This window comes from Pan paniscus, chromosome 5 (assembly GCF_029289425.2).
Source record: "Pan paniscus chromosome 5, NHGRI_mPanPan1-v2.0_pri, whole genome shotgun sequence".
NCBI lineage: Eukaryota > Metazoa > Chordata > Mammalia > Primates > Hominidae > Pan > Pan paniscus.
The window spans coordinates 174,426,077-174,453,354 of NC_073254.2; the positions used below are offsets into that span (position 1 = coordinate 174,426,077).

General features: G+C 42.9%; 1 protein-coding gene across 4 annotated transcripts in view; it reads right to left on the minus strand.

Annotated features, from left to right (window-relative positions):
* Positions 1–1,969: 1,969 nt before the first annotated feature.
* Positions 1,970–27,278, minus strand: part of CNKSR3 (CNKSR family member 3) — a 106,893-nt gene continuing 81,584 nt past the window's right edge. For 3 of the 4 annotated variants that reach the window (XM_034963107.3, XM_034963111.3, XM_034963110.3), the window contains exons 6-13: positions 26,889–27,008; positions 24,533–24,592; positions 19,307–19,375; positions 18,898–19,044; positions 10,966–11,090; positions 7,596–7,804; positions 7,005–7,094; positions 1,970–3,322 (exon numbers count right to left, since the gene is read on the minus strand). In XM_034963107.3, the coding sequence (XP_034818998.3) occupies positions 3,024–3,322; positions 7,005–7,094; positions 7,596–7,804; positions 10,966–11,090; positions 18,898–19,044; positions 19,307–19,375; positions 24,533–24,592; positions 26,889–27,008 (1,119 nt within the window). In that variant the 3' untranslated portion in view covers positions 1,970–3,023. The remainder of the gene's footprint in view (positions 3,323–7,004; positions 7,095–7,595; positions 7,805–10,965; positions 11,091–18,897; positions 19,045–19,306; positions 19,376–24,532; positions 24,593–26,888; positions 27,009–27,278) is intronic. The other variant, XM_034963112.3, reaches the window with a different exon arrangement.

Sequence of the window (27,278 nt, forward strand, 5' to 3'; positions counted from 1 at the left end):
GTTGAGATTGTACCACTGCACTCTAGCCTGGGTGACAGAGTGAGAATCTGTCTCAGAAAAAAAAAAAAAAAAAAAAGAAAAGTTTAAAGAAATAAAAATAAAGAATCCTGTCAAAAAGCATCATCAAGCAACTTCATATGTGAACACACGTCCACAATTAAACCTGGATTACTACTGAGGCAAGCAGTTTCCATTAATTTCTAAGAAATCCATATTAAACTATTATTTATGTATGTCCATAGTAGAGGTTTACAAAGGTTTTTTTTGTGTGTGTGTGTGTTTTTTTTTTTTTTAGCAGCAATATATTTTTCAAACACAATTCAGGAGAAAACCTCAAATAAAAAGAAAGATGAAGCTGTGGAGGGTGACTGAAGGTAGAGGAGCCAGGAACTTCTCTCGCGGGTCCCGGGACTCCAGGGAACAAAGGCTGAAAAGCACCAATCTGGTTGGCCACTGCCTATAATGAAGACTGACTGCCGAATATTCACTTAAAGGATGGCTGTTCAATTCACAAGTGGCATTTTCCCCGCAGAAAAAGAGCTCACCAGCCAGCTAAGGCCTCCAAAGTGATTTAACTCATTATCCAGCGGAACCACAGCTCTTAGAGTTCTCCCCACAATCTGGGGAGTGAGAGGAGATGTTGCCGCCCACTTCCTGGGCACAAAGCCAGCTCAAGACAAGAGTAAAACAGGCAGGGCTGGCTCGCCCCTCGTACACAGCTCCCTCCTCATCACCAGTGCCCTACACGAGACCTCCCCAGCCCACACCCCACCCCCCTAGTGTGCTGAACACCCTGTGGTCACAAACTGCAAGCCTCTTCTCTCCATCTGCCAAACACCCTTGGGTCTCCATGAAATACCAGATCTTTCTCTTTTTGTTTTTTTTTGAGACAGAGTCTCCTTCTGTCACCCAGGCTGGAGTGCAGTGGCCTGATCTTGGCTCACTACAACCTCCGCCTCCAGGGTTCAAGTGATTCTCCTGCCTCAGCCTCCCGAGTAGCTGGGACTACAGGTGCCCACCACCACGCCAAGCTGATTTTTAGTAGAGACAGGGTTTCACCATGTTGGCCAGGCTGGTCTTGAACTCCTGACCCCAGGTAATCCACCCACCTTGGCCTCCCAAAGTTCTGGAATTACAGGCATGAGCCACTGCGCCAGGCCGAAATACCAGATCTTCATGGCAGTTGTCTTAGAGGTAGAGAGGAAAACAGCCAGACTGAGCCGCGTGTGGTGGCTCATGCCTGTAATCCCAGCACTTTGGGAGGCTGAGGCCGGCAGATCAGTTGAGGTCGGGAGTTTGAGACCAGCCTGGCCAACGTGGTGAAACCCCTTCTCCACTAAAAATACAAAAATTAGCCAGGCATGGTGGCAGGCACCTATAATCCCAGCTACATGGGAGGCTGAGGCAGGAGAATCGCTTGAACCTGGAAGGTGGAGGTTGCAGTGAGCTGAGATTGCGCCACTGCACTCCAGCCTGGGTGACAGATTGAGACTCCATCTCAAAAACAAACAAACAAACAAACAAAACCAGCCTGACTGAATTCAGTCACAGTAATTATACATGAGTGGTTGCTAGTTCCTTTAACCACACCGGAGGCATTTTAAAGGGAAGATGTTTCCTAACTCCAGTGATTTTCATGGGCTGAATTCCAGGCAGTTCAGCAAACTCAAGAATTCCGGTGGTATGAGAAAGGGCATTTTGGAATAGGGGATTTCGGCTCTGCCTAGGAAGATACCTCAGAAAATTCCCCTCGTGCAATTTCACTTTGCATATGCTTCTCCTGTTCTTCCATTTCTAATCCATAAAATCCCAAAATGCTTAGGAGGGTTTATTTTGATTTTTTTTTTAACAATACTGCCCTGCTGGCAACAGCCAAGATAGTCACTTGCTCATCTGAACATGCCTTGCACTTTCTTTTTCACTAGCTTCGTGTATGACGCAAAACAGAAATATTTCAATTACAGGTGACTAAGAGTAAGAAAAATATACAACTATATTTAAAATACTTAAATTAACAAGATAGTACTTTTCCATTCTAACAAAATATCATACATTCAGTTTAAACAAGAGTTAATATCCAGACACACGTTTTCAAAATACCTGATGCTAGTTGAAAATTAGTGACCATGAGGCTTTCCAAGATATTTCTAATTAGCAAACTGTGTACAATTTTGAAGAACTGTACACACCATGCTGGAAGACAGACACTGAACAGGTCAAAATGCAAACTGATGTATCTTTCATCAACCTAAATCTTGTTGCTTCACTTTTCTAAATGATACTTTGGCTGTCAGCGAATCTTATAGCTTCTTTTCCCTTAAAGACAATAATATATAACAACAACACCCCACACAAATAACCATAAACTTCTTTGTGTGAAATAAGCCCTATCAAAATGTGTTCATGTATTTCTGTACCAACTGATCTATACTGAGACTGTCATGAAAAAGGTATCAAACAAGTGTAACAGGCCTACACTTAAACCTCTGCCTCAAAGGAGAAATCAGATACTTGCCACATTATTGCAAAGTCAAAGCTGCTACACTTAAAATATGGTAGATAGTTTAGAAAAATCAAATCAAAAATGTTTTCTCACTGGCTTTTTCAGATACAGAAGTTGGACCACAAACCAACACATCTGTGTGAAAATAGCCACCAATTTTAGTCCCCCCAGCCCCTCAAAAAGGAACAATGCCACCAGTCCCTCACAATGACCATAACGTCTCTGGCCAGGACTGCGATTTCTAGCGCGTGTCTTCACATTCTATCTCTGGGGAAGCAAGACAAACAGGCTCTACCCATTTCCCTCCTTTTGTCTCCACAAGCCAGCACCTAAGATCCTCTGAATTTGTTCCCATCCAATCCTGCAAACTTCCAAGAAGGGCAGTAGATAACTTTTCAAAAAAAAAGAAATTGCGTAAGGTCCCTACATAATACTGAGGCTGAAACGAGAAGAGGCTGTCCACTGTAAAAGCAAGGCACTTGGGGCAGGAGCCAGGCAGGTGGCCTGAGCAGGGTCCCTCTCAGTGAGTCAACAGTTTGAGGCGCGTAAACCAGCTGACCAGGAGGGACGGTTCTGCGGACGAGGACTTCGTAGCTGAGGAGCCAGATTTCTTTTTGGTCCCTTCCTCCTGGAATGGAATCGTGGCGCTGCTGTGGAGATCTGAGTTGATGTAGCACCTGCTTCCTCGGATGTAGTCCGCACCCCGGACCAGATGCCGCTCGGTCGTGGGTCTGGAGAACCGGTATGGGGGAGAGGAGCTCTCTTCAATGATCGGAGGAATCCGCTCGTTACTGAAATACCGGCAAAGGGCATCCTCCCCTGTTTCCAGACAAAGTCCATTAAGTCACAATCCCAGCCGGGCGTGGTAGCTCACACCTGTAATCTCCGCACTTTGGGAGGTCGAGGTGGGTGGATCACGAGGTCAAGAGATCTAGACCATCCTGGCCAACATGGTGAAACCCCGTCTCTACTGAAAATACAAAAATTGGCTGGCGTGGTGGCGGGCGCCTGTAGTCCCAGCTACTCAGAGAAACGTTTGAACCCGAGAGGCGGAGGTTGCAGTGAGCCAAGATCGCGTCACTGCACTCCAGCCTGGTGACAGAGCGAGACTCTGTCCCCTCCAGAAAAAAAAAAAAATCACAATCCCCTGCACAGTGCTCTTTGGAGGGCCCTCGGCCTGCCCAGACTTCTGCCACCACCCTGAATGTGGGCACCATACCTTTACTGCTCTCCTCCCTGGATTGGCCACAAGGTCCCACCTGTGGCTGGGCCCACCAATGGGTGCTCTGGAAGCAGAAACGGGAAGGGTCCCTCATACTTTAGGCTGCTCTAGCGCCTGAGAGGTAGCACACGGGTCTCCTTTAGTGGGTGGGGACCATAGAGTGTAGTGCCCCGCGATGGCTGAACACGAACTGTTTATGCATTGTTTAATGCAGGGCATTCAAGCTGGGCATTCAGGGACATTCCCCAACAAGGAAAAGAGTGATCCTGCCCTAACTGCCAGCAGACCCCCTGGGATGGGGCTGGAATGTTAAGAAACTGAATAGAAACTTAAAATACAGGACACTTTGGTAACATGTAGCATCCTTGTGAAGCAGAAATTCTACACCCCAAAATGTGCAAAGATCTATGGACTCATGGATGCTTACTGAAACATTTATTTTTATGCTTCTTTTTATTTTTTGAGACAGGGTCTCACTGTCATTCAGGCTGGAGTGCAGTGGTGCCATCTCAGCTAGTTGCAGCCTCCATCTCCCAGGCTCAAGCGATCCTCCCACCTCAGCCTCCCAAGTAGCTGGGACTACAGGTGCGCACAACCACACCCAGCCGGTCTCGAAATCCTGAGACCAAGCAATCCACCTGCCTCAGCGTCCCAAAGTGTTGGGATTATAGGCATGAGCCACCACACCTAGCCTACTGAAACCTTTTTCAAATTTTAGAATTTGAATTTTAGAATTTTCTAAATTTTCTAAATTCTAAGTTTTCTAAATTTTAGAATTTAGAAAATTTTAGCCTTTTTCAAATTTTAGAATTTGAAAAAAAAAAACAAAACCAAACCTAAATTTCCAACAGTGGAACGTTGAATAAATAGGCGCTAGAGCCATAAGATGGCATACTAATACGGCTATATTCTTTTCAAATATGGTGTCGATGATATTCATTTTTACATAGTATTATTGAATATTTACTTCTCCCTTTTTTTTGAGACGGAGTCTCACTCTGTTGCCCAGGCTGGAGTGCAATGGTGAGGTCTGGGCTCACTGAAACCTCCGCCTCCCAGGTTCAAGCGATTCTCCTGCCTCAGCCTCCCGAATAGCTGAGATTACAGGCGCCCACCACCACACCTGGCCAATTTTTGTATTTTTAGCAGAGATGGGGTTTCACCATGTTGGCCAGGCTGGTCTCGAACTGCTGACCTCGTGATCCGCCTGCCTTGGCCTCCCAAAGTGCTGGGATTACAGGTGTGAGCCACCGCGCCTGGCCAACTTCTCCCATTTTGCACATTTTTCTAAGTATATAAATGTAAATACAGGAACAACTGGAAATCACACGAAACATTCACAATGATTATTTCTTAGGTCAGAGAAACAGATTCCAGCTGAGTTTTATTTTCTCATGCCTTCCATGTTTTTCAATGTACTTGCTTTGCTTTTGTAATGAAAGGGGAACAGTCACATCGAAAAAGTGCCCATTGTCAAAAAGCCACAAGTTGCATAAGTCTATTTATATGAAATGTCCAGAACAGGCAAATCCACAAAGTAGATGAGTGCCTGTCAGGGGCTGAAGAAGGACGGAATTGGGAGTGACTGCTAAAAGGCACAAGGTTTCTTTTTGGAGTGACAAAAACATTCTGGAATAGTGGCAACTGGGGTACAACTCTGTGAATATACTAAAACCCACCTGACTGTATATTTTAAAAAGCTGAATTTCATGCAATGAGTTATATCTCAATAAAACTGCTATTTTTTTAAGTGGCTGTGTATAGATAGATACCTTTATTCCAAAACAATCATGTAAGAAAAATATGCAAGGAGGAGTGGAGGGAACAAGTATTTTTCCATTTCCCAATTTCACACCCCATAACCCTGACACTTCATCTCTCCATGTATAAAATAAATAAAAGGCTCAACCCTGGCTCAGAAGAACGGCAAGGAAGATGTTAACGTGTCTAAATCTAAACAAAGGACAGCCCTGCCACCTGCTGACTGCTCCATGGATACTCACACGTTAACTAAGGGGATCCTGAATGGTAGGTACCCAGGCATCTTTCCCTTCTTCACTTTAGCATAATACAGGTGATATGGGTACTTAGGTGACAAACTTTACCAAATCCCTAGAAAGGGTCAGGGGTCAATCAATCCCTTTGGAAGGTTAGGCCTCCAGAATTTTTTCTTCTTCCTTTTACTATCTAAAGCCTATTGTACTTTAACTTTTCAACTGCCCTTTGTTTCAACAACTGCAAAAACAATGTTATAATGTTCTGCCAATGATGACAATCAAATGCAATCTGGCAATAAAATGAGAATGTTTTAAAACTTTTCACTCAAGACCAGCATAATAACCAGGGACTTTGATTACAGGGTGAATTAAACACAAATTTCTTTTCAAATAGTAACTGCCTTCTAACATAAGAAGGACTTGGAAGAAAAAAAATCCATGTTTGTTCATCAGAAATCAAACAGACTCCAAAAATAAAAGCAACAAAATTTAGAATGAGATTGTTTAATGAAAGCTGGGCATGGTGGCACACGTCTGTAACACCAGCTATTCAGGAAGCTGAAGTGGGAGGATCACTTGAACCCAGGAGTTCAAGGCCAGCCTGGGCAACATAGTAAGACCCCATCTCAATTTTTAAAAATAAATTTTGAAAAAGATTGTTTAATGAATAATTTATTTCTATTCATTAAAAAATTAGACTATTGGCTGGGTATGGTGGCACATCCCCATAATTCCAGCACTTTGGGAGGCTGAGGCAGGAAGACCACTTACAGCTAGGAGTTTGAGACCAGCCTGGACAACATATTGAGACTCCGTCTCTACCAAAAAAAAAAAAAATTAGCCAGCCGTGGTGGCGTGCACCTGTAGTCCCTGCTACTCAGGAGGCTGAGGCAGGAGGATCACTTGAGTCCAGGAGCTCAAGGCTGTAGTGAGGCATGATCACGCCACTGCACTCCAGCCTGTGTAACAGAGCAAGATCCTGTCTCTAAAAAATAAATGAATAAAAATTAGACCGTTAAAGTCTATAGCCTTTTTACAGCACTCAATGCTAATTAGGATATTTACAATCACTAACTAGGATTATATAAGTTTGCCATTCTAGAAATAAGTAGGATCTTAAAGATCTTCAGCAGTCCTAATTTTACAGATGAGAAAACGGGACTCAGAAAGGCCAAGTACTCAGTCTACTTATTATAACACATTTAGAAATAGAGGTGAAACCAGGCCCTGGGTCTGTTCACTCCCCATTTGCTGTTCCTTGGTTTGCTTGGATTAAACGTACCTTTCCTGCCATGACCTCGAGGTCTGGCAAAAGGGTCCACAATCCCCATCCAGTTCCCATCAGCAGGCATGGACAAAGGCCGCGGCTTGCCTTCAGAGGGACGAGAAAGAAGGTGACAAGTTTGATGAGTTCTGGAACTTCAGTGAACCCTTCCCTTTATGTATAACTTAGACCTCACAATATCACACCCACTTAGACACAAGCAATAACAAATTTTAAAATAAAAGTATTTTAAAGCACTGTATTTCCATAGCAGGAAATAGAGTGCTACTAAGATAGAGGCACATTAAACTTGAGCCTGTGAGTCTACAGAGCAAAGCAACTCCAAAGCTAAAACCCAGGCACTGAAAGTTAAAACTGTAACATGATCTCACCCAGTTGGGCTTTGATGCCAGGCAGAGTAATGACTCAACAAGGATCCGCTTGAGAGAGATGAATAAAGGTCTCATACTTAGAATTTCATTGAGGTTTATGTTTTCCTCAGATTACTCTTAAAGTCTGCCAAATTCATCCACCAGTTCCAACTAAGGCAGGGGGTGGGGAGGAGAAGTCAAGGCCGACGGCAGAACAAAACAAACACTCGAAACTTACCATAAGATGGTGTTTTCTCTCTCATTTTTGTGGGCAGAATATTGGTTTCCACCGAGTACCCAGGCAACTGATCCGAGTCTGCAATGGTGAATCTTCGTCTCCGGCTTTCCTGGTCCAAGAAGGAATTCGGGGACTCTGAACCCTTAGGACCAGGCAATGGTTGTTTGCACTTACTGGACCCTCCATAAACAAAACTGCCATTCTCATCCCTGGAAGATAATATGGACAATAATTAAGTTGTTTACAAAGATGTTCTCATACTGAAGAATTCCAGCAGTGCTGCCACCTCCGGCACACAGAAGATAATTTAAATTCTCCTTTTCCACTGGAGGAAAAGCATTCCTTTTGTCAACCCCAGCTGCCGCTCAAATACATACAGATCCTATTAAATAAGCAAAATACCATGACGTGATGAAATAAGAATAAATGCAGGCCGGACACAGCGGCTCCCGCCTGTAATCCCAGCACTTTGAGAGGCCAAGGCAGGTGGATCACCTGAGGTCAGGAGTTCAAGACCAGCCTGACAAACAAGGTGAAACCCCATCTCTACTAAAAATACAAAAATTAGCCAGGTGTGGTGGCAGGAGCTACATGGGAGACCGAGACAGGAGAAGTGCTTGAACCCAGGAGGCGGAGGTTACAGTGAGCTGAGATCATGCCACTGCACTCCAGCCTGGGCAATGGAGCGAGACTCCATCTCAAAAAAAAAAAAAAAAAGAAGAGTAAATGCAGGGTTTTTTTTAATATCCAAACAAATATACCTTTGAAAAGACAGCTCTAGTTTTCCTGTGCTTCTGTGTGCAGCTGAATATCCTATTTACTACAGCAATCACACATTAAGGTATGCTCTAGCGAACCACGTTTCTCATGCCAAGAGTCGGATCTTTGCCAAAATCCAGCAAAAAAGACTTGATATATTATGAAGTTGTTAGATTTGAAAACCATGTCAAAAGATACAAAGGAACCTTTATAGTAACCAATGGAGAGTGATTCTTTTCTGAACCAAATACTACAAAAACCAGCAAAAGTTGGATCACTGATTCCATTCTAATTCTATCTACATGTCAGTTTAAAGTGTAGGATTAATTTGAGTCCAAGTTACCAGCTGCTTAGTTTTTTTGCACTTGGTAAATTCCATTAGGCAAATCAGGACAAAAACTGCTAGACAAAATACAGAATCAACTGAGTCCCAAAGCAATCTACTAATCAGCCATGTCTGTGTGTGGTATTCCCAGGTGGAATGGCATCCACCTACCCCTCCCACCCGCATATATATCTCCTTCCATACCTTTAAACCGGGCATATAACTCCCCATTCACAAAGCTTTCATGACTCATGACTTGTTTCTCAGTAATCCATTCCCATTTTTCATTCCTCAGAAAATCCTTCAGGAGTGGTGTGTGTGCACTCTCAAAAGCGTCTTCCCAAGCAGTTTAATCCAGCTCTCCTTCTAGCCCCAGGTTCCTTTATTTCTCACTATGTACACAGCACCCCTTTTCTTGCCACTACTCCAGGAACCCAGACAAGAATATTCTGGATCAAGGGAGGGCGCCTTCCTCCAGTTTCTGATAGAACAATCCACACATTAGTAGTGGAATGTCATGCTCTCTATATGCAGAGGGAAAGACTACCTGTAACTTTAAACACACTTAAGATCCTGCAAACCAGAATGCCCCGATCACCTGAGGTACATTCTCTACACGCTATAATAAGTTCTGAGTAAGCCAAGACTCAAGGAAATGGAAAACAATGTTGAATCTCTGCACCCAATGCAGAAGAAATACAATGAAGCAAATACCTCAGCTTCAAATGAAAACCAACAAACAAAAAATTCTGATAGAAAGTAAAATGTCACTGTAATAAAATCCAGCCTGAACTTTGTTTTATGAAATATTATAGCCTAATCATATATTTCTCAATATATGCTTGAATTATTGATAAGACCCTGGCAGTTCTGTAGGGTCAAAGACCGAGTCTGTTTTGTGTCAGAGGGTAACCCAGACCCAATACTCAGGAAAGATATGCTGAATAAATGAGCCAGATTGTCTAGTTTTATCAACATATATAAATATGTGAGTTGATAAAAATAAGCCTAGATCACACCTAAATCATCCTGTACACTCTATATACCACCCTCATTATACCATACAGTATTTAAGTTAGCCATGAAGGAAGCAACTATCTTTTTAAGAATTTATGGTACACACACACACACACACACACACACACACACACACACACACACACACGAAATGTTCATACCTACACTCACAAGGTCTGGGTTTTTCTGTTTTTTGTTTTTTTGTTTTTGAGACTAGGTCTCACTCTGTTGTCCAGGCTGGAGTGCAGTGGTACGATCATGGTGTATTGTACTGCAGCCTCGACCTCCTGGGCTCCAGTGATCCTACCACCTCAGCCTCCTGAGTAGCTAGGACCACGGGCGCACACAACCACACCCAGCTAATTTTTTAAATTTTTTGTAGAGATGGGGCCTCACTATATTCCCCAGGCTGGTCTTGAACTTCTGGGCTCAAGCAATCCTCTGAACTGGCCTTCCAAAGTGCTGGAAATATTGGCGTGAGATACCATACCTGGCCACATAGGTTTTTTTTCAAGTTCTATGAAGAACACATCTTTCTCAGCAAAATCAAGCTGCAACTCTCATTAATCTCACAGAAATACTTATTATCTACCCCCTCAAGATGAATTTACCATGGAGTTAATGAAACTTAACCTGCAGGGCCCCCAACAGACCCTTCCAAGGCCCCAGGAGAGCACGTTTTCATTCATTTTTCAAAAGTAAGGTATTGCTATATCCTCTTCTTTGTTTCTTTTTTGAGACAGGGTCTCGCTCTGTCACCCAGGCTGGACTGCAATGATACAAACTCTGCTCACTGCAACCTCCACCTCCTAGGCTCAAGCGATTTTCCTGCCTCAACCTCCTGAGTAGCTGGGACTACAGGCATCTGCCACCAAACTCGGCTAATTTTTGTATTTTTTTGTAGAGATGAGGTTTTACCATGTTGCCCAGGCTGGTCTTGAACTCCTGAGCTCAAGTGATCTGCCCGCCTCAGCCACCCAAAGTGCTGGGATTACAGGTATGAGCCACCACACCTAGCCAATACTGCCATATTCTTTTCTCAAAAGGGCCCTCCCCACCAAACTGTATAGCTTCAAGCCCCACAGAACCCAGATATGTCCCTACACTCCTATAAAATAAGGCTGATCATACTTTTAACGGCAGTTCCAGATTCAGCCCTGTCACACTGTGGCTCAGCAACTTCCTCTCTCAAGATCCTCTTTTCACACCACCATTTACAAACGACACCAACAGGAGACAAGCATACCATGACAATGGACAGCAACATACCGGGGAGAGTAGGGAACAGCTGGCGGAGGAGGAATATAAAGATCCAGGATGGCTGACTTCTCCTTCTTCAGTGAGGTATCCATAGTGCTTTCAGGGGACTGGGTTGTCGTGGGTGGAGGTGAGGTCTGAAACAGGAGTAACACAGCAATGCAAAGAGTGGAGATCAATTCAGAGATGATTCTTGGTGTTCATTTCCCCTCCCCCAAACCAACACCAACCCCGTGTCTGAACAGGGACTGAGGTCATTCATGTGTTTACAGATATTCGCAATATTTAACTTATATTCTTCTTTGAAACCTTAGAATGAGCTGAGGGATTTGAATGACGATGTATAGTGGCAAGAAGCAGAGGCTTAGGAGCCAGGTGCCAGGGTTATGACTCTAGCTCTGAGCAAATCACTTAAACATCTGTGGCCTCCCTTTCCTCCTCTGTAAAGGAGTGATACTGATAATATCTCTTGCATAGAGCTGCAGTGAGAATTAGATGAGTTAGTTCATGAAAATTACTAGCAAGGCTGGGCACGGCGGTTCTTGCCTGTTATCGCAGCACTTTGGGAGGCCAAGGTGGACAATGGATTGCTTGAGCTCAGGACTTCGAGACCAGCCTGGGCAACATGGCAAAACCCAGCCCCTACGAAAAAAATATAAAAATTAGCCAGGCGTGGTGGCACACGCCTGTAGTCCCAGCTACTTGGGATGATGAGATGGGAGGATTGCTTGAGCCCAGGAGGCAGAAGTTGCAGTGAGCGAAGAGTATACCACTGCACTCCAGCCTGGGTAATAGAGTGAGACTCTGTCTCAAAAAAAAAAAAAAAAAAAAAAAAAAAAGAAAGAAAAGAAAAGAAAAAGCAATCAGTAGCAGTGCTACTATTGACTAGGAGTATTGCTTGGAACTCTGGATGTGATCCTGGCTAGACTTACTACCTGCCCTTTTTTTTTTTTTTTTTTTTTTTTTTTTTTTTTTTTTTTTTTAAGATGGAGTCTGCCTCTGTCTCCCAGGCTGGAGCACAGTGGTGCCATCTCGGCTCACTGCAACCTGTGCCTCCTGGGTTCAAGTGATTCTCCTACCTCAGCCTCCCAAGTAGCTGGGATTACAGGTGCGTGCCACCACACCCAGCTAATTTTTGTATGTTTAGTAGAGATGGCGTTTTGCCATGTTGGCCAGGCTAGTCTCAAACTCCTGACCACAGGTGATCCGCCCACCTCAGCCTCCCAAAGTGCTGGGATTACAGGTGTGAACCACCACGCTCAGCCCTTATTAGCTGTTTATTGTTGAGCAAGTCACACAATGTCTCTGTGCCCCATCTATAAAATGAGAATAAATAGGGACAAGGATAGTACCAACATAGGGTGGCTGTGAGAATTAAGTAAGATAACACATGTAAACAACTTAGGACACTGCTTTCCCATAGAAAATACACAACCTTATACCGTTTATTTTAGTACTATTTATACATATATGCATTCATATATACGAGTTAATCTTAACTTCAAATCCACATGGCTGAATTTGAACTATGATACTGGTCTCAAAGGACATGGTTTTTAATATCTCATGTGAGAACTTCAATCTTACCTTCTACAATCTAACAATGACAACAATGATTTTTCTGGTTGGTAAAGAACAGCAAGGAAATCTTGGAGTCAAGGCAGGGAAATATTTGGTGAAGGCCAGTGAGACTGTGCCAAGCCCTGGGCAGACATAAAAAGGTACCCTTAGGCCCAGCATGTGGGCACACACCTGTAATAATCCCAGCACTTTGGGAGGCTGAGGCAGGTAGATCACTTGAGCTCGAGAGTTCAAGATCAGCCTAGAGAAAATAATGAAGCCCCGTCTCTACCAAAAAAAACAAAAACGAAAACAAAAAGGTACCCTTCAACCCTATCCAGCCTGGTTGTAATGGAAGAGATCTCTGAAGTGAAACTGTGACCTGATTCTAAGGATTGAAAGGACTGACTAGCCAGTGTGACGGAGATAGACATGGCCACCAGGAGATTCACAGAGGACAGCTCATTTTCAGGAGAGATACCAAGTCACAGGGGCAGGGACTGAGCTTTCAGTCTTCCAGAGTAGAACCCCCATATTTTAAACTGTGGCCATTAATGCATAATCTATCAATTCTACTCAATTTGTAATTGATTGACATCTCAACATGTCAATTTTGGACCATATCTGAAAACATGAGGCCAGGATCCAGATTCTCCAAATCTTAGAAGCAAAAGTAAACTAGAACATTTCCACAAAATTGATGCTCCCTGAAAACACACACATTGTTAATTACTTCTATATCAGTAACTCTCATTTCCCAGGAGTGTGGCATCAAAACAGAGTGGTGAATGCCTTTTCTATGATAGGACAACAGTAATGATGTTGAACAACTTAGAGCTCTCTTCTGGGAAGGGTGGGTGCCCAGGCACAAAGAATCATGAAGAATGGAACACAGAGAAACCCCCAGGGCTGGGGACTAAGTCTGCAGAGTATTTGTCTACCACAGTTTATATTCTGAAAATATCCTGGGCACATCGCAAGAACACTTGGTAGCTAAGCTATAAAATGGTGTCTGCATTTTGATAGTAATTATCTCCCTGTGTCACAAGCAAAATTAGGAGTCTCTGTCTCTCACCAGCACCTCTTCCCCAAACTGCAGCTAGAGGGACTTGGCAGGAAAGTAGGCAAACCAGAGAACATCGCAGTGTCTCTTCTTAAGTGAATTTCCAGAAGTCAAGGGACCAACGCTAGTCTGAACTTAAAAATTATTTTCACTCATGTTCTGAACATAACCATGTGAGTTTTCCTCTATTGCCTCAAACTCAATTATGCTCAAAATACCTAACATCTCTTCCTTCCAAATGGCCTCTTTTCTGACCTTTCAATTTTTGTCACCACACAGGTTCCCTGTCACATTGGACACTTGCTTCTCCCCAGCCTTGCTGGCCTTTCTCACCCTTACCCCAAAACATTTTCGAATAGTCAACACTACTAAAGAGAAGAGCATGGCTTAGAAAGATTACATACCTTGACTAAGGGTCCCACAACAGCTAGTAAGTGGCAGAGCTGGGATCTGAACTCAAGTGGTTCAACTCAGGCGCCACATTCATAACCACTAGGCTGTGCTGCTTGCTGAGCCCTTCTGATGTGCTTCCCAGTGGCCTCCAGCATTCTTAGTCTTTCTTTCACTGAATCACCCATCACCAGCCTTGCCCAGGACCACATCGCCCTGTAGCTACCCTTATACAGCAGCCTCCCTTTGGTGGTTCTTATGTTTAGATGTTATTATGGGCTGAACTGTGTCCCCTAAAATTCCTGTGTTCAAATTCTCACCCCCAGTACCCAGAATGTGACTGTATTAGGAGATAGGGTCTCTAAAGAGGTGGTTAAGTTAAAATGGAAGTCATTAGGGTGGGCTCAATCTGACATGACTGGTGTCCCATAAGATTAAGACACAGACATATATGGAGGGAAGACCACATGAGGACAGAGGAAGAAGACCACCATTTGCACACCAAGGAGAGGGTCCTCAGAATGAAGCCAACTCCACTGACTCCTTGACTTTGAACTTCTACCACCCCGTACGGCAGCCCTAGCAGAGTAATAGAGGTATTCATGTAAAAGCAGCTGTCAACCTGTCACCTGTGGGAGAAAGCCCATACTCCCCAGCCTGGCACTCCATAGCTGCCACTATAGTCTCATGCAACCAGTCCAACTTTATCTCCCACCCTCAGCTCCGCAGAGTCTGAGCTACTCATTTCTGCTGGTAGAAGCTCTGGAGCCCATCTAGAGTCTCACTACCACCACTACCACCCCCTGCTTCTGGGAATGTCAGCTGCTAAAGCGCACAGCTGCCCCTTCTCGGAAGAATGCCCTCAGATGACAGAGCTGCCTCGCCCGAGCAGGGCCACCAGAACCCGGAGCTGTGTGGCTCCACCAGGATGCTTCGTCCTGCATAGTAGGTCAAGGCTACGCTGCACCTGAGAGGCATCCTTGCTGCCTCCCGGTCATCATTCTGCCTTTCTCTCTCCCTTACCAGTTTTACTTGGAGCACATACCCTCAAAATTGTTCTCACAAGGATGTACACCTAAGACTCTGCTCTACGAAACCTTATCTAAGACACTGCCCTTCCCTGATGGTGGCCTATCTATGTTTTGTGGGCGAGTGTGTTTGAAGAATAGCATTCATCTCCTCTATGATACATGCTCCCATCCACCAATGCAAATCCCACCTACCCTCCCAGGCTCCCACCTCACAGTCCACACCTCTCTCTCCTTCAGAATCCAACATTTATCTTATGCAACAATTAGCGGGCAGAGCAAGCATTTGACAGGCACTCCATCAATTACCTACGAGGAATTAGCGCCTCTGGAATGTTAAGCATCATATTCTGAGAAATCCAAAAAAATCTAACCAAGTTTAAATTTTACACTGACCAATGCAAACAGAAACAGCTGGAGTATAATCAATAGGCTCAGTTATGGGCAATGATTTTTTGGCTCTGACTGCAAAAGCACAGGCGACAAAAGCAAAAACAGACAAGTGGGATTACATCAAATTAAAAAGCTTCTGCATAGCAAAGGAAATAATCGACAAGGCAGAGTCAACCTAGAAAGTATCTGCAAACCATACATCAGATAAGGGGTTAATACCCAAAGCATGTAAGGAACTCAAAGAACTCAACAGCAAAAAAAAAAAAAAAAAAAAAAAAAAAAAAAAAAAAAAAAAAAAACACAAAGAACCTGATTTAAAAAATGGGTAAAGGACCTGAATTGACATGACTCTCTTGCTTTTTTTTTTTTTTTTCTCTTTTTGGAGACAGGGTCTCACTCTGTCACTCAGGGTGGATGCGATGGTACAATCAAGGCTCACAGCAGCCTCCCAGTCTCAAGCAATCCTCCCACCTTAGCCTCTCAAGTAGCTGGGACAACAGGTATGTGCCACCACACCCAGCTAGTTGGTTTTAAAAAATAAAAATTGTTGTAGAGACAATCTTGCTTTGGTTGCCCAGGCTGGTCTTGAACTCCTGGGCTCAAACAATCCTCCTGCCTTGGACTCTCAAAGCACTACGATTACAGGCATGAGCCCCTGCAGCCAGCCCCGAATAGACATTTCTCAAAAGGAGATATACAAATGGCCAACAGAGATATGAAAAAATGTTCAGTGTCACTAATCATCAGGGAAATGCAAATCAAAGCCACAGTAAGATGACAGCTGGCACCTGTTGGAATGGCTACTACCAAAACACAAAAGGTAAGTGGCGATAAGGATGTGGAGATGTAGAAATCCTAGCACACGGCTGGTGGGAATGTAAATTAGTGGTGCCATTATGGAAAACACTACGGAGGTTTCTTGAAAAATTAAAAAGCAGCCTCACTACTGGATACACGTCTAAAGGAAATGAGATCAGTATGCTGAGGAGATATCTGCACCCTCATGTTCACTGCAGCATTTTTCAAAACAGCCCAGCCATCAACAGATGAATGGATAAGGAAAATGTGGTGTATATACACAAGGGAATGCTATTCACCCTTAAAAAAAGAAGGAAATGCTGGTGGGGCATGGTGGCTCACGCCTGTAATCCTAGCACTTTGGGAGGCTGAGGCGGGCGGAACACCTGAGGTCAGGAGTTTGAGACCAGACTGGCCAATATGGTGAAACTCCATCTCTACTAAAAATACAAAAATTAGCTGGGCGTAGTGGCGGGCACTTGTAATTTCAGCTACTCAGAGGAGGCTGAGACAGGAGAATCGCTTGAACCTGGGAGGTGGAGGTTGCAGTGAGCCGAGATCACGGCACTGCACTCCAGCCTGGGCAACGAGAGTGAAACTCCGTCTCAAACCAAAACAAAACAAAAAAAGAAGAAAAGGAAATCCTATCATGTGTGACAAGAGGGATGAACCTGGAGGACACTGTGTTAAGTGAAATAAGCCAGGCACATATAGACAAATACCACATGATCTCACTTATATGTGGAATCTAAAAAAAAAAAAGAAAATTGAACTCTTAGAAACAGAGAGTAGAATGGTGGCTGCCAGAGGTTAGAAGGAAGGGGATTGGGGAATCCTGGTCAAAGGGTACAAAGTTTCAGTTAGCCAGGAAGAATAAGCTCAAGAGATCTATTGTATAGCACGGTGACTATAGTTAATAAAAATGCATTGCATGCTAGAAAATTGCTAAGTTGCTATAACACTTGTAGATTTTAAGTGTTCTTGCCACAAATAAATGATAAGTATGTGAGGTAATAAACATATTAATGAGCTTGATTTAGCCATTCCAAAATGTAAACATATTTCAAAACATTGTGTTGTACAATATAAATAGATACAATTTGTATCTGTCAATTAAAAAGTGAATTTTAAAATATGTTTGGTTATTATTTATAAACTGATTGTAATTATGTTCCCCTCTTGCCCTACCTTTATTACTGTGAGTTTTTGTTTGTTGGTTGGTTTTTGTTTTTGTTTTGAGACAGGGTCTCACTCTGTCATCCAGGCTGAAGTGTAGTGCCGTGATCTCAGCTCACTGCAACCTCTGCCTCCTGGGTTCAAGCAACTCTTCTGCCTCAGCCTCCTGAGTAGCTGGGATTACAGGCACAGGCCACCACGCTCGACTACTTTTGTATTTTTAGTAGAGATGGGGTTTTGCCACATTGGCCAGGCTGGTCTCAAACTCCTAACCTCAAGTGATCCACCCACCTCAGCTTCCCAAGATGCTGGGATTACAGGCGTGAGCCACCACACTCGGCCTCTGAGTTATTTATTTTTAACCTCTCCTCTGTGACACCTATAATGTTTCCAGTACCTTGTCTCACAAAGTTTCAAAATTGATGGTTTAAGACTACAGTTCTTCCATAGGAAGACATACAATAACATCAAAAATAGTTACAAATAAACCATAATCTCGATCTTATAAAAGGGCATTATAAGGTTATTGCTTTTCCTTCTTGGTTTATGAAATAAACACTAAGGACCAATGGCATAACAAGGAGTGTGACCAGTGAGTGTGATCCACCCAGGTGTCGGCAATAAAAGGGTATATCGTTTGAAAAGAACTTAAATAAAACTCAGTCAGTTAGTCTTCTATTATCAGCGCAGATTGGCAATACTACATAATGTCTAAATAATGGTGTGATACTGTCCCCATGGGGTGGGCTGCACTCACCGCCCCCAACCCTCCCCTGGTAAAGCGCTGCTGATAACTCAACCTCATGTGGTCTCTCCAGGATTAGTGTTCAAACTGTATACAGTTATGTAGGTATGTGTTTGAAATGAGAGAGGAGAAGGACTAGAAGGAACTTTCTGCAATAATGAAAATGTCCGTATCCACACTGTCCGATACGGGAGTCACCAGCCATATGTGAATATTCTGCACCTGAAATGTAGCCAGTGATCATGCAGAGATTAACTTTTAATGTCATTTCATCCTTTTTTTTTTTTTTTTTATGAGAATAGAGTCTCGCTCTGTCGTCCAGGCTGGAGTGCAATGGCACGATCTTGGCTCACTGCAAGCTCTGCCTCCCGGGTTCACACCATTCTCCTGCCTCAGCCTCCCCAGCAGCTGGGACTATAGGCGCGCACCACCATGCCTGGCTAATTTTTTGTATTTTTAGTAGAGACGGGGTTTCACCGTGTTAGCCAGGATGGTCTCGATCTCCTGACCTCGTGATCCGCCCGCCTCGGCCTCCCAAAGTGCTGGGATTACAGGCGTGAGCCACCGCGCCTGGCCTCATTCTTTAAATAGTCATATATGGTTACTGGCTACTATATATACTGTTCCATGTAGATCTAGAATTCATATTTTCACATAGGCAGGAGTATAGGATAATTACATACAAACTTCTGAAACCAATCAATCACCTTCAAATTTTAATCTCTTTTTGTTTGGAGACTAATGAGATACTCAACATTGTTGGATGGAGGTTTACAGTTAATCCCAGATACCTGTACAAGAGGTGGCTTCCACCGTAGGTTTTTCAGGGGAGCAGGAGTAAAGTTGAAAGACCCGGTGGGGCGCTTCTTAAGCAGTAACACAACTCCGGTGGGATTCTCTCTCAATTTCTTCACCAGATTTTTCAGCTGCCATCCCACCTTCAAAGAAAGCAAATGGGGAGGGAAGACTTGCTCATGAATAACGAAAAAAACCGAACCTATGAATTTATCTCAGGGCAGTCAGGGTTGTGAGCAGATACATAGAAACAAAATAGGCAGGCGTAAGTATGCTCATGTTAGCACAACCTAAAATAATGAAAAATAGGATATAAGCGGCAAATTTTAAAAATTTAAACAAAATGGTTTTAGATTTAATTAAAAGTTTTAAGGAGGAAAATTGAGCCTCAATAAACAAACTCACCACAGTTTGCTGATTAACTTGAATGACTTCGTCACCAGCATGAATCTTCTGAGATCTGTCTGCAGGAGACTGTACAGAAACAAAATAACCTGCCTTAATTCTTTTAAACCTTCTATTTCTTTCTGCTTTTATTTCTTCTTTCTTCTGTAGACAATTAGCAACTGAAATAACATTTTCTCAGGAAAAATAAAACAATGCACTTTATTCCCCTGAGACTACACAGTCTATAGGACCTTAACACATGAATCCTGTGTTATCCATTTTATTAGTGTCTGTTATAACTGATAATTTGTCTGTTAGAACAGCCAGGTTCAGCTAATCTATCGGGAAGAGACTGGACATACTGTCTTTTGTTTTGTTTTGCTTTTAAGACGGAGTCTCACTCTGTCACCCAGGCTGGAGGGCAATGGCGGATCTCAGCTCACTGCAACCTCCACTTCCTGGGTTCAAGCGGATCTCCCCCATCAGCCTCCCGAGTAGCTGAGATTACAGGTGGCTGCCACCACGCCCAGCTAATATTTTTAGTAGAGATGAGGTTTTACCATGTTGGCCAGGCTGGTCTTGAACTCCCAACTTCAGGTGATCTGCCCACCTCGGCCTCCCAAAGTGCTGGGATTACAGGCATGAGCCACCGCGCCCAGTCTGGACATACTGTCAAAATGATTGGCTGATAAAAGCTATTGGTTCATCTAAAAAAATTCTTACACATATCCTTATCAAAATTAATCTCATAAAAGCTGACCAACTGTTCAACGTGGAAAATCATCTTTGTAAGTCTGTCATCTCGTTTCCTTATTAAAACTAAATGTTGTTCTCATTCCATCTTCTTTTACATATTATTGCGATGCTGTTAAAATAGAAAGTTGGTGGCAACAGAAATTGCTTTAAAGAAAATGAATTTAGTTTTCTTTTCATTTTCAGATTACATTCAAAAATGAGTCTTCAGTGTCAAAACAAAATCCAGACTTTTTTTCCTTCAAATAACGGCTGGTTATTAATTTACCATCACTGCAACAACAATATATATAAAGGGATAGGCCGGGCGCGGTGCCTCATGCCTGTAATCCCAGCACTTTGGGAGGCCGAGGTGGGCGGATCACGAGGTCAGGAGATCGAGACCATCCTGGCTAACACGGTGAAATCCCGTCTCTACTAAAAATACAAAAAATTAGCCAGGCATGGTGGCGGGCGCCTGTAGTCCCAGCTACTCAGGAGGCTGAGGCAGGAGAATGGCGTGAACCCAGGAGCGGAGCTTGCAGTGAGCCGAGATCGCGCCACTGCACTCCAGCCTAGGCGACAGAGCGAGACTCCGTCTCAAAATAAAAAAAAAGAAAAAAGAAATATAAAGGGATATAATCCATTTGTCAAATATTTTGCTCATGGTGTTCTTGTTCATATCAGCCACCTAGCCTAGAACTCTTTATGTTGAAGGTATCTCATATATGACTAAGAGAAGAAGAAAAGATAAACCTTGGATTTCAAATTCTAATCAAACATTATCTAGAATAGAGGATTTAATTTTCTAACTTACATTACTGGCTAAATCTTCAAACAATTTCCAAATATCCAAAAAATAGCACCTTTGAACACAGGGAGAGGGACAGCAATGAGACCCAAGACACACTGGCTGAAGTTTCTCTAAATTGTTGTGACAGGCTCAACGGGAAATTAACAAGCAGCCCTAAACTGTAGAAATATTCCCTTTGATTTTATCTAGGCCTCATACAAGGCCCTGGTAACCGTGAGTTATTTGTGAAAACATTTAACCTGCTACCGTACCCGACAGTGCTCACCTGAGAGACCAGCCCATGTTCATCTCAAGTTTCTGGGTTTTTTTGTTGTTGTTGTTGTTGTTGTTGTTTTTTGAGACAGTCTCACTCACGCTCAGTCACCCAGGCTGGAATACAGTGGTGTGATCTCGGCCCACTGTAACCTCTGCCTCCCAGGCTCAAGCCATTCTCCTGCCTCAACCTCCCGGATAGTTGGGATTATAGGCACCCACCACCACGCCCAGCTAATTTCTGTATTTTTAGCAGAGATGTGGTTTCACCATGTTGGCCAGGCTGATCTTGAACTCTTGACCTCAGGTGATCCGCCCGCCTTGGCCTCCCAAAGTGCTGAGATTACAGGCGTGAGCCACCGCACCCGGCTCATCTCAGATTTCTTACATCACTTAAAAAATGAATTTATCTATGCTCCTTTTTGTCCCTGTGTGCCAGATGCTTAACCCACAGTTAAAGGCCTACTTTAGTAATTCTGATCCTAATCGGTCCAGTCCAGTTAATCTTCCTGGGCAAAGGATTCATTTAAGATAAGCTTCACTTTACAAAAGATAGCCCCAAGGCTAGGAAGTCCCTGTCTCTAGATGTGTAATCTTAAAAAACATGCTCTGATGTCCTGAATTGACTTCCCTTCCTAAGGATCCTTTTGCCTTCATTTCTCAAATGTCCAATCAAGTGATTAAGAGTTGTGTTTGGCAGAACACTGGTAAAGAGGGAGCTTGGTACCAAAATTCTGCCCAGGGCAGTAGCTCTTGCCTATCTTCACCATGAGGAGGACTACTGAAAAATGATGCTTGTGTTGGTTTGCTGCAGAAGGGTCATGACCTAGAGAATAATGCACCCATTCTTCAGAGGCTAATCTAACTCCCACCGGATCTCAGGGGTGGAGGACAGAAGTATGGATGACGCTGTGTCAAGACTCTTGTCAAGGTCTAAAATAACATCAAAAAAAGAAATAAGAGAAACATCAGACACTGCTGGTCTGACTTTGGAATGATCCTGGCCTCTCAGGTAACCTTCAAAGAAATGGACTGAAGGCCTTGCTTGCTTCAGCCTCAAGCAAGCATTGCTTCAGCCTCAAGTCCAAGATTGAAGAATATGGACATAATTCACCTGTGAAAACAATGGGTGATTTTCATCCACTGCTACCCACCATACTAGGCTTCCATTAAAACATTCTGACAGTGAAGTCACAGCAACCTTAAGTGACAGCCAAAAGCTGACCTGGAGCTGGCACTTTCTACTGCCATTCAAGTGTATTAATACCCAGCATTAAGAATAAAATATCCAGATTGAGCCTGGGAGAAGTGGGCTCTCACCTAACTTCCCATGCTTGTCTAGAAGACTTAGACTTACTTAGCCTAGGGTCTAGCACATTCCAGGTCCTCAATAAATGCGAATTGAATGACTAAAGGAATGAGTGACATTTTCAAGTGGATTACCAGATGGAAGAAGACAAGTTTTCTTTTTTGATCTCTAACAAGATGGTAGCCACCACTCCCTGAGACGACTTCCATACAGTCCTACATGGGAATACCAGGACAGACCCTGAGTCTGTTAGCCAGTGTTACAATTCTGGTAGGAATTCAGGGAATATATCATTAATGGCATATGACATTTCATTTAATTCAAAAGCAGCTTTGTTTAGTCTGTCATTGAACTCTTTTATTTATTTATTTATTTATTTATTTTTTTGAGATGGAGTCTTGCTCTGTCACCCAGGCTGGACTGTGCAGTGGCTCGATCTCGGCTCACTGCAGCCTCCCGGGTTCAAGCAATTCTCCTGCCTCAGCCTCCCGAGTAGCTGGGATTAGAGATGCGTGCCACCACGCCCAGCTAATATTTTATATTTTTAGTAGAGACGGGGTTTCACCATGTTAGCCAGGATGGTCTCGATCTCCTGACCTTGTGATCTGCCCACCTCAGCCTCCCAAAGTGCTGGGATTACAGGCGTGAGCCACCACGCCCGGCCCGTCTTTTCTTTAAAACGGGGGGTGGTGCAAGAGGAAGGAAGTACTATGCCTTCCAGTAGTAATTCTGTAGTGCTCCAGATCCAAGAGGGAAATTGCTTCAAGAAGACCCAATAGAGTTGGAAAACACACTGGTCTGGTTAAGACAGACAATGTAATCATCAAATTGCTAGATTGCAAAACTTCAACTCTAAAAACTGAAAAGACATTCACCATGTTTCTCATCCATACAAACAGATATGACTGTGTTCTTATCACGGCTGAGCTGCAATGTACTGAGTCTCGATCAAGGATGAAGGAAGAATCGTGTGTTGCATCTTGTGTCTTTTCTTCCGCACCATCCCCAGCCTAAAAGCAGAGCTTCCTGTGCTGTTATTGTCTAGGAGGTGACATGGTATAAAAACTCCTAGTGACTCTCAGGGCTTCCTCGCTGCAGCTCAACAGAGAATCCTGAAACACACTACCATTTCCTACCCATTCATCTGCCAGAACCATGCAATGTATTTATAATTCATTGACTGCCTTAAGCAGTATCATTTTCTCACTACAAACATCAAGTGCTTATCACAGACACTCAAAGATCATGCCATTTTCCTTTATCAAAAGATCTAGCAGCTGAAGCTCAAAATTAGACACATATTTCTACCAAACAGATTAGAAAAGCAGCTACTAAAATTTCCCCTAATTTTAGGAATTATCTCCTCCTGTCTTAGCTGATTAAATAGGTTAATTCCCCCAAATACATGCTTCTTTTGCACAGACCCAGGGAAGCTATTCAAACATTTTTAGTTTCATATCAATGTCTTTCAAAAGCAAGCCACATTGTAGGCTGCAAGAAGAAAGCATTCAACCAGCTCTACTTCTCACAAATTCAAAATGTTTGAGGGGCTAAAGACAACTCTACACATAGCAGAATTTCCAGAAGGAAGTACACAGTGTACAGAAGTCTCTCACAGTAGAAACAGACCTGCTTTTCCTATTCAAGGGGTGGGGAGAGAGGACTAAACTTCAATATCATGCCAAATATTATGAAACACAACTATAAAAATATGTTGTAAAAAATCCTGAAATAGCTGCTTTGGAGACATAAAAATTCCATTAAATAAAAAAAATTATATTTTATACACATGGCCACCAATCCCAGTTCTTATAAGAGTGACTCTCAAAAACAAAAAGATCATTGCTTTTGTATTTATGGCTTAACACTTTCAGTGCGCAAAAGGAATAATTAACACAAGGGTAGGGGTAAAAACTGGGCAAGGTATATGAACAAGAGCAATAAAGGACAATTTAAATAATAAATTGACAACAGCTGGTGACAAGCAGTACTCTATCAACAGAAATAAACAAAGCAGGTACCCACGCTCTCACAATAATCAAACAGCATGCACATGTTTAAATTCAAAGTATAGAGACTGTGGATCAAATCTGTTTAAACACACAACAGATTTTACACTTAATGAATATACACTTACATTTTCTGTGGTTCCAGTAATCACGTGTAACCCATCATAGGTTGATTTGATGTACATGCCCTGGAGTGAATCACAAATAGATTAACTCATTACTCCAACGTTTAGAGACATAGCCCCAAGTGAGACTTAAACTTATAAAACATTAACAACAGTCCCTTCAGAACAATACTCATTTTTCAGCCTCCTGAAACATCGAGAAACAAGATCCAAAGGGTGGTGAAGGGGAGCTAAGCAAACTGAAATACTGGTGAAAGAAATAAAACATGTGATCTCTTTGATACTATAATCTGTGTACCAGGCACACAGAATTATGCCACAACTCCGAGGATGTGGGAGTGTTCTTAGACCTACAGGATGAGTGAATGAGTGAGGCACTTCAAACAACAACTGTTCTATTATGTTGATAATGAGACACGGTCTTGCTAAGTTGCCTAGACTGGAGTGTAGCGATGCAAACACAGCTCACTGTAACCTTGAACTCCTGGGCTCAAGTGATCCTCTCACCTCAGCCTCCCCAAGTAGCCAGGACTACAGGTGTGTGCTACCACACCCAGCTAATTATTTTATTTTTTTAATAGAGAAAGGATCTCGCTATGTTACCCGGGCTGGTTTCAAACTCCTGGGCTCGAGTGACCCTCCCATCTTGGCCTCCCAAAGTGCTGGGATTATAGGTGTAAGCCACCACACCCAGCCAAAGAACAGTTCTTTCTTGACCATTTCTCTGTCTAGGGACACAATATATTCATTTAAATTTGGTAACAGAAATAACCTCAGAGTGACTATTAAAGCTACTAATAATCCAGACAAAGATATATGAACAAAGATTGTTAAATAACAAAGCATAGGTAGCAAATTAGTAACAGACACCCCTCCTTTTAAGGGAAATGTAAAGATGAATGAATATTCTCTCTCCTCAGAGGCCTGAGAGGCAAACTCAGAGGCCAATGCCTCACTGAGTGATACACCGAATGTATCACTGAGGAATTATTTCTGCAGTTGGACTCACCACATGTATATTTTTTTAAATTAAACTGTTACAAGATGGGGAAAGAGAGCAAAAAGTAGACCAGGCAAAAAGTAGTTGCTCATCCTGGTATCTATGCTGCAATAATGTGGACCCTCCTCAGAAATTATGCTGCACCCAGCCTGCTCATCAACCTACGCTAATCTATGATGAGAGCCCCATCAAACACCAGCACCTTCGGGTTCTCCTGATTCCTCTCCTCTCCTGTTACTTTCACTCGCAGATTATATCAGCTTCTCCTCTACACATGGTACTCCCCCTCCCAGGGCACTGCTTGTATAACTTTACCATCTGAAATGACAACTCCATTTCTGCCTACTCAGGGCATTTATCTGCTTAAATCTGTGACTATAAACCTACCTCCAGGAAGTCCTCCCTGTTTAAACTTAATCTGATATAATCCATCATTTGCTTTGCAGCCACGCAGTACCAATATGCATTTTTCTGCTCACTAAGAATGTGGGCCTGTCAACAATTGGTTGATTTTTGTTTTTTCTATCTAAGAGCAGAGACTGCCTTAACAGCTCCTGACAGCTACCTATACATTAGATCCTTTCCCCCTCCCCCTTCTCCTTCTCCTCCTTCTCCTCCTTCTCCTCAACATCATCAATACCAGCAACTGTAGCTGCAGCCACATTAATGCACACGTACTATATGCTTGGTGCCTGGTACTTGGCATTCACAATCTAATACAATACTTTCAATAACCCTCTGAGGAAACTGACATGTAAAGAGGTTAAGTCCCTCAAGAGCCGGGATTTAAACCCAGCTCTCTCTGACTCAAAGCCTCCAAGCTAATTAATGTGCTTCACAGCTTCTTCACGAAAATTTCAGCAAATTAATCCCATAAGATGCACGCTAGGTACTAGGAGATCACTTGTATGTAGTCCCACAGCCTGTTATGATATAGCTCATATATTACTTATGAAACATTTCTAAACCCTTCTTAAGAATCACTGCCTTCAGCCAGTCCCTTCTCACATTCATCCTAAGAGCTAATACTTTCAGAGCAGATGTTATTTTTGTACCCAGAGACCATCTTTCCTTTGTGTAAGTGTTTTATATTTCCTTGCATTGCGAAGTCCTAAAAATAAAGTGTTATCTTCAAAATACGAGTATACAGTTTTTAAACTGTATTTATTTTTATACTTTGTGGATAGAAAACATATCAACAGGATTCAAGATAGCACATTCCTAATTACATAATGGAAGGCAGTCTAAATTAATTCTACTTTTCAGAATTATAGTGAAAGCGATAAGGAATTTTTTTAAAAATTTAGTAAATGATGATGTATGTTATCTGAAAATAAAACAAGTGTTATTAGAACTTACCAGGCCTTCCCCAGGTTTAATGTTTGGTAAGTGAACTTCCTCCAGACATGCACACTGGCTCATCACAGGATCTGTGGTAGATCGGATTGTTTTGTCACAGATGCCATTTAAAACCTTGACCTAGAATTGGAGAAGCAAATAGTCAGGAAAGTTCAATCATTAACCAAGTTTATCTCAAGCTGATTTTTAGGGAAATGCATTTCACCTATAATCGTTAGTTCTGGTTGGCAATCATTTTGATAATTCTGCTCAGTGAATGCATGGCATTTAGACTCCATGTTTACCATCTGTGGGAATAGCGCCACTATTTCAGCTTTGTTTAGAAAAGGCAGCTTTTATATTAGCTCCTTTATGACCACTGAAGAGCACAGGCCAGGCAGAAATCCCCTT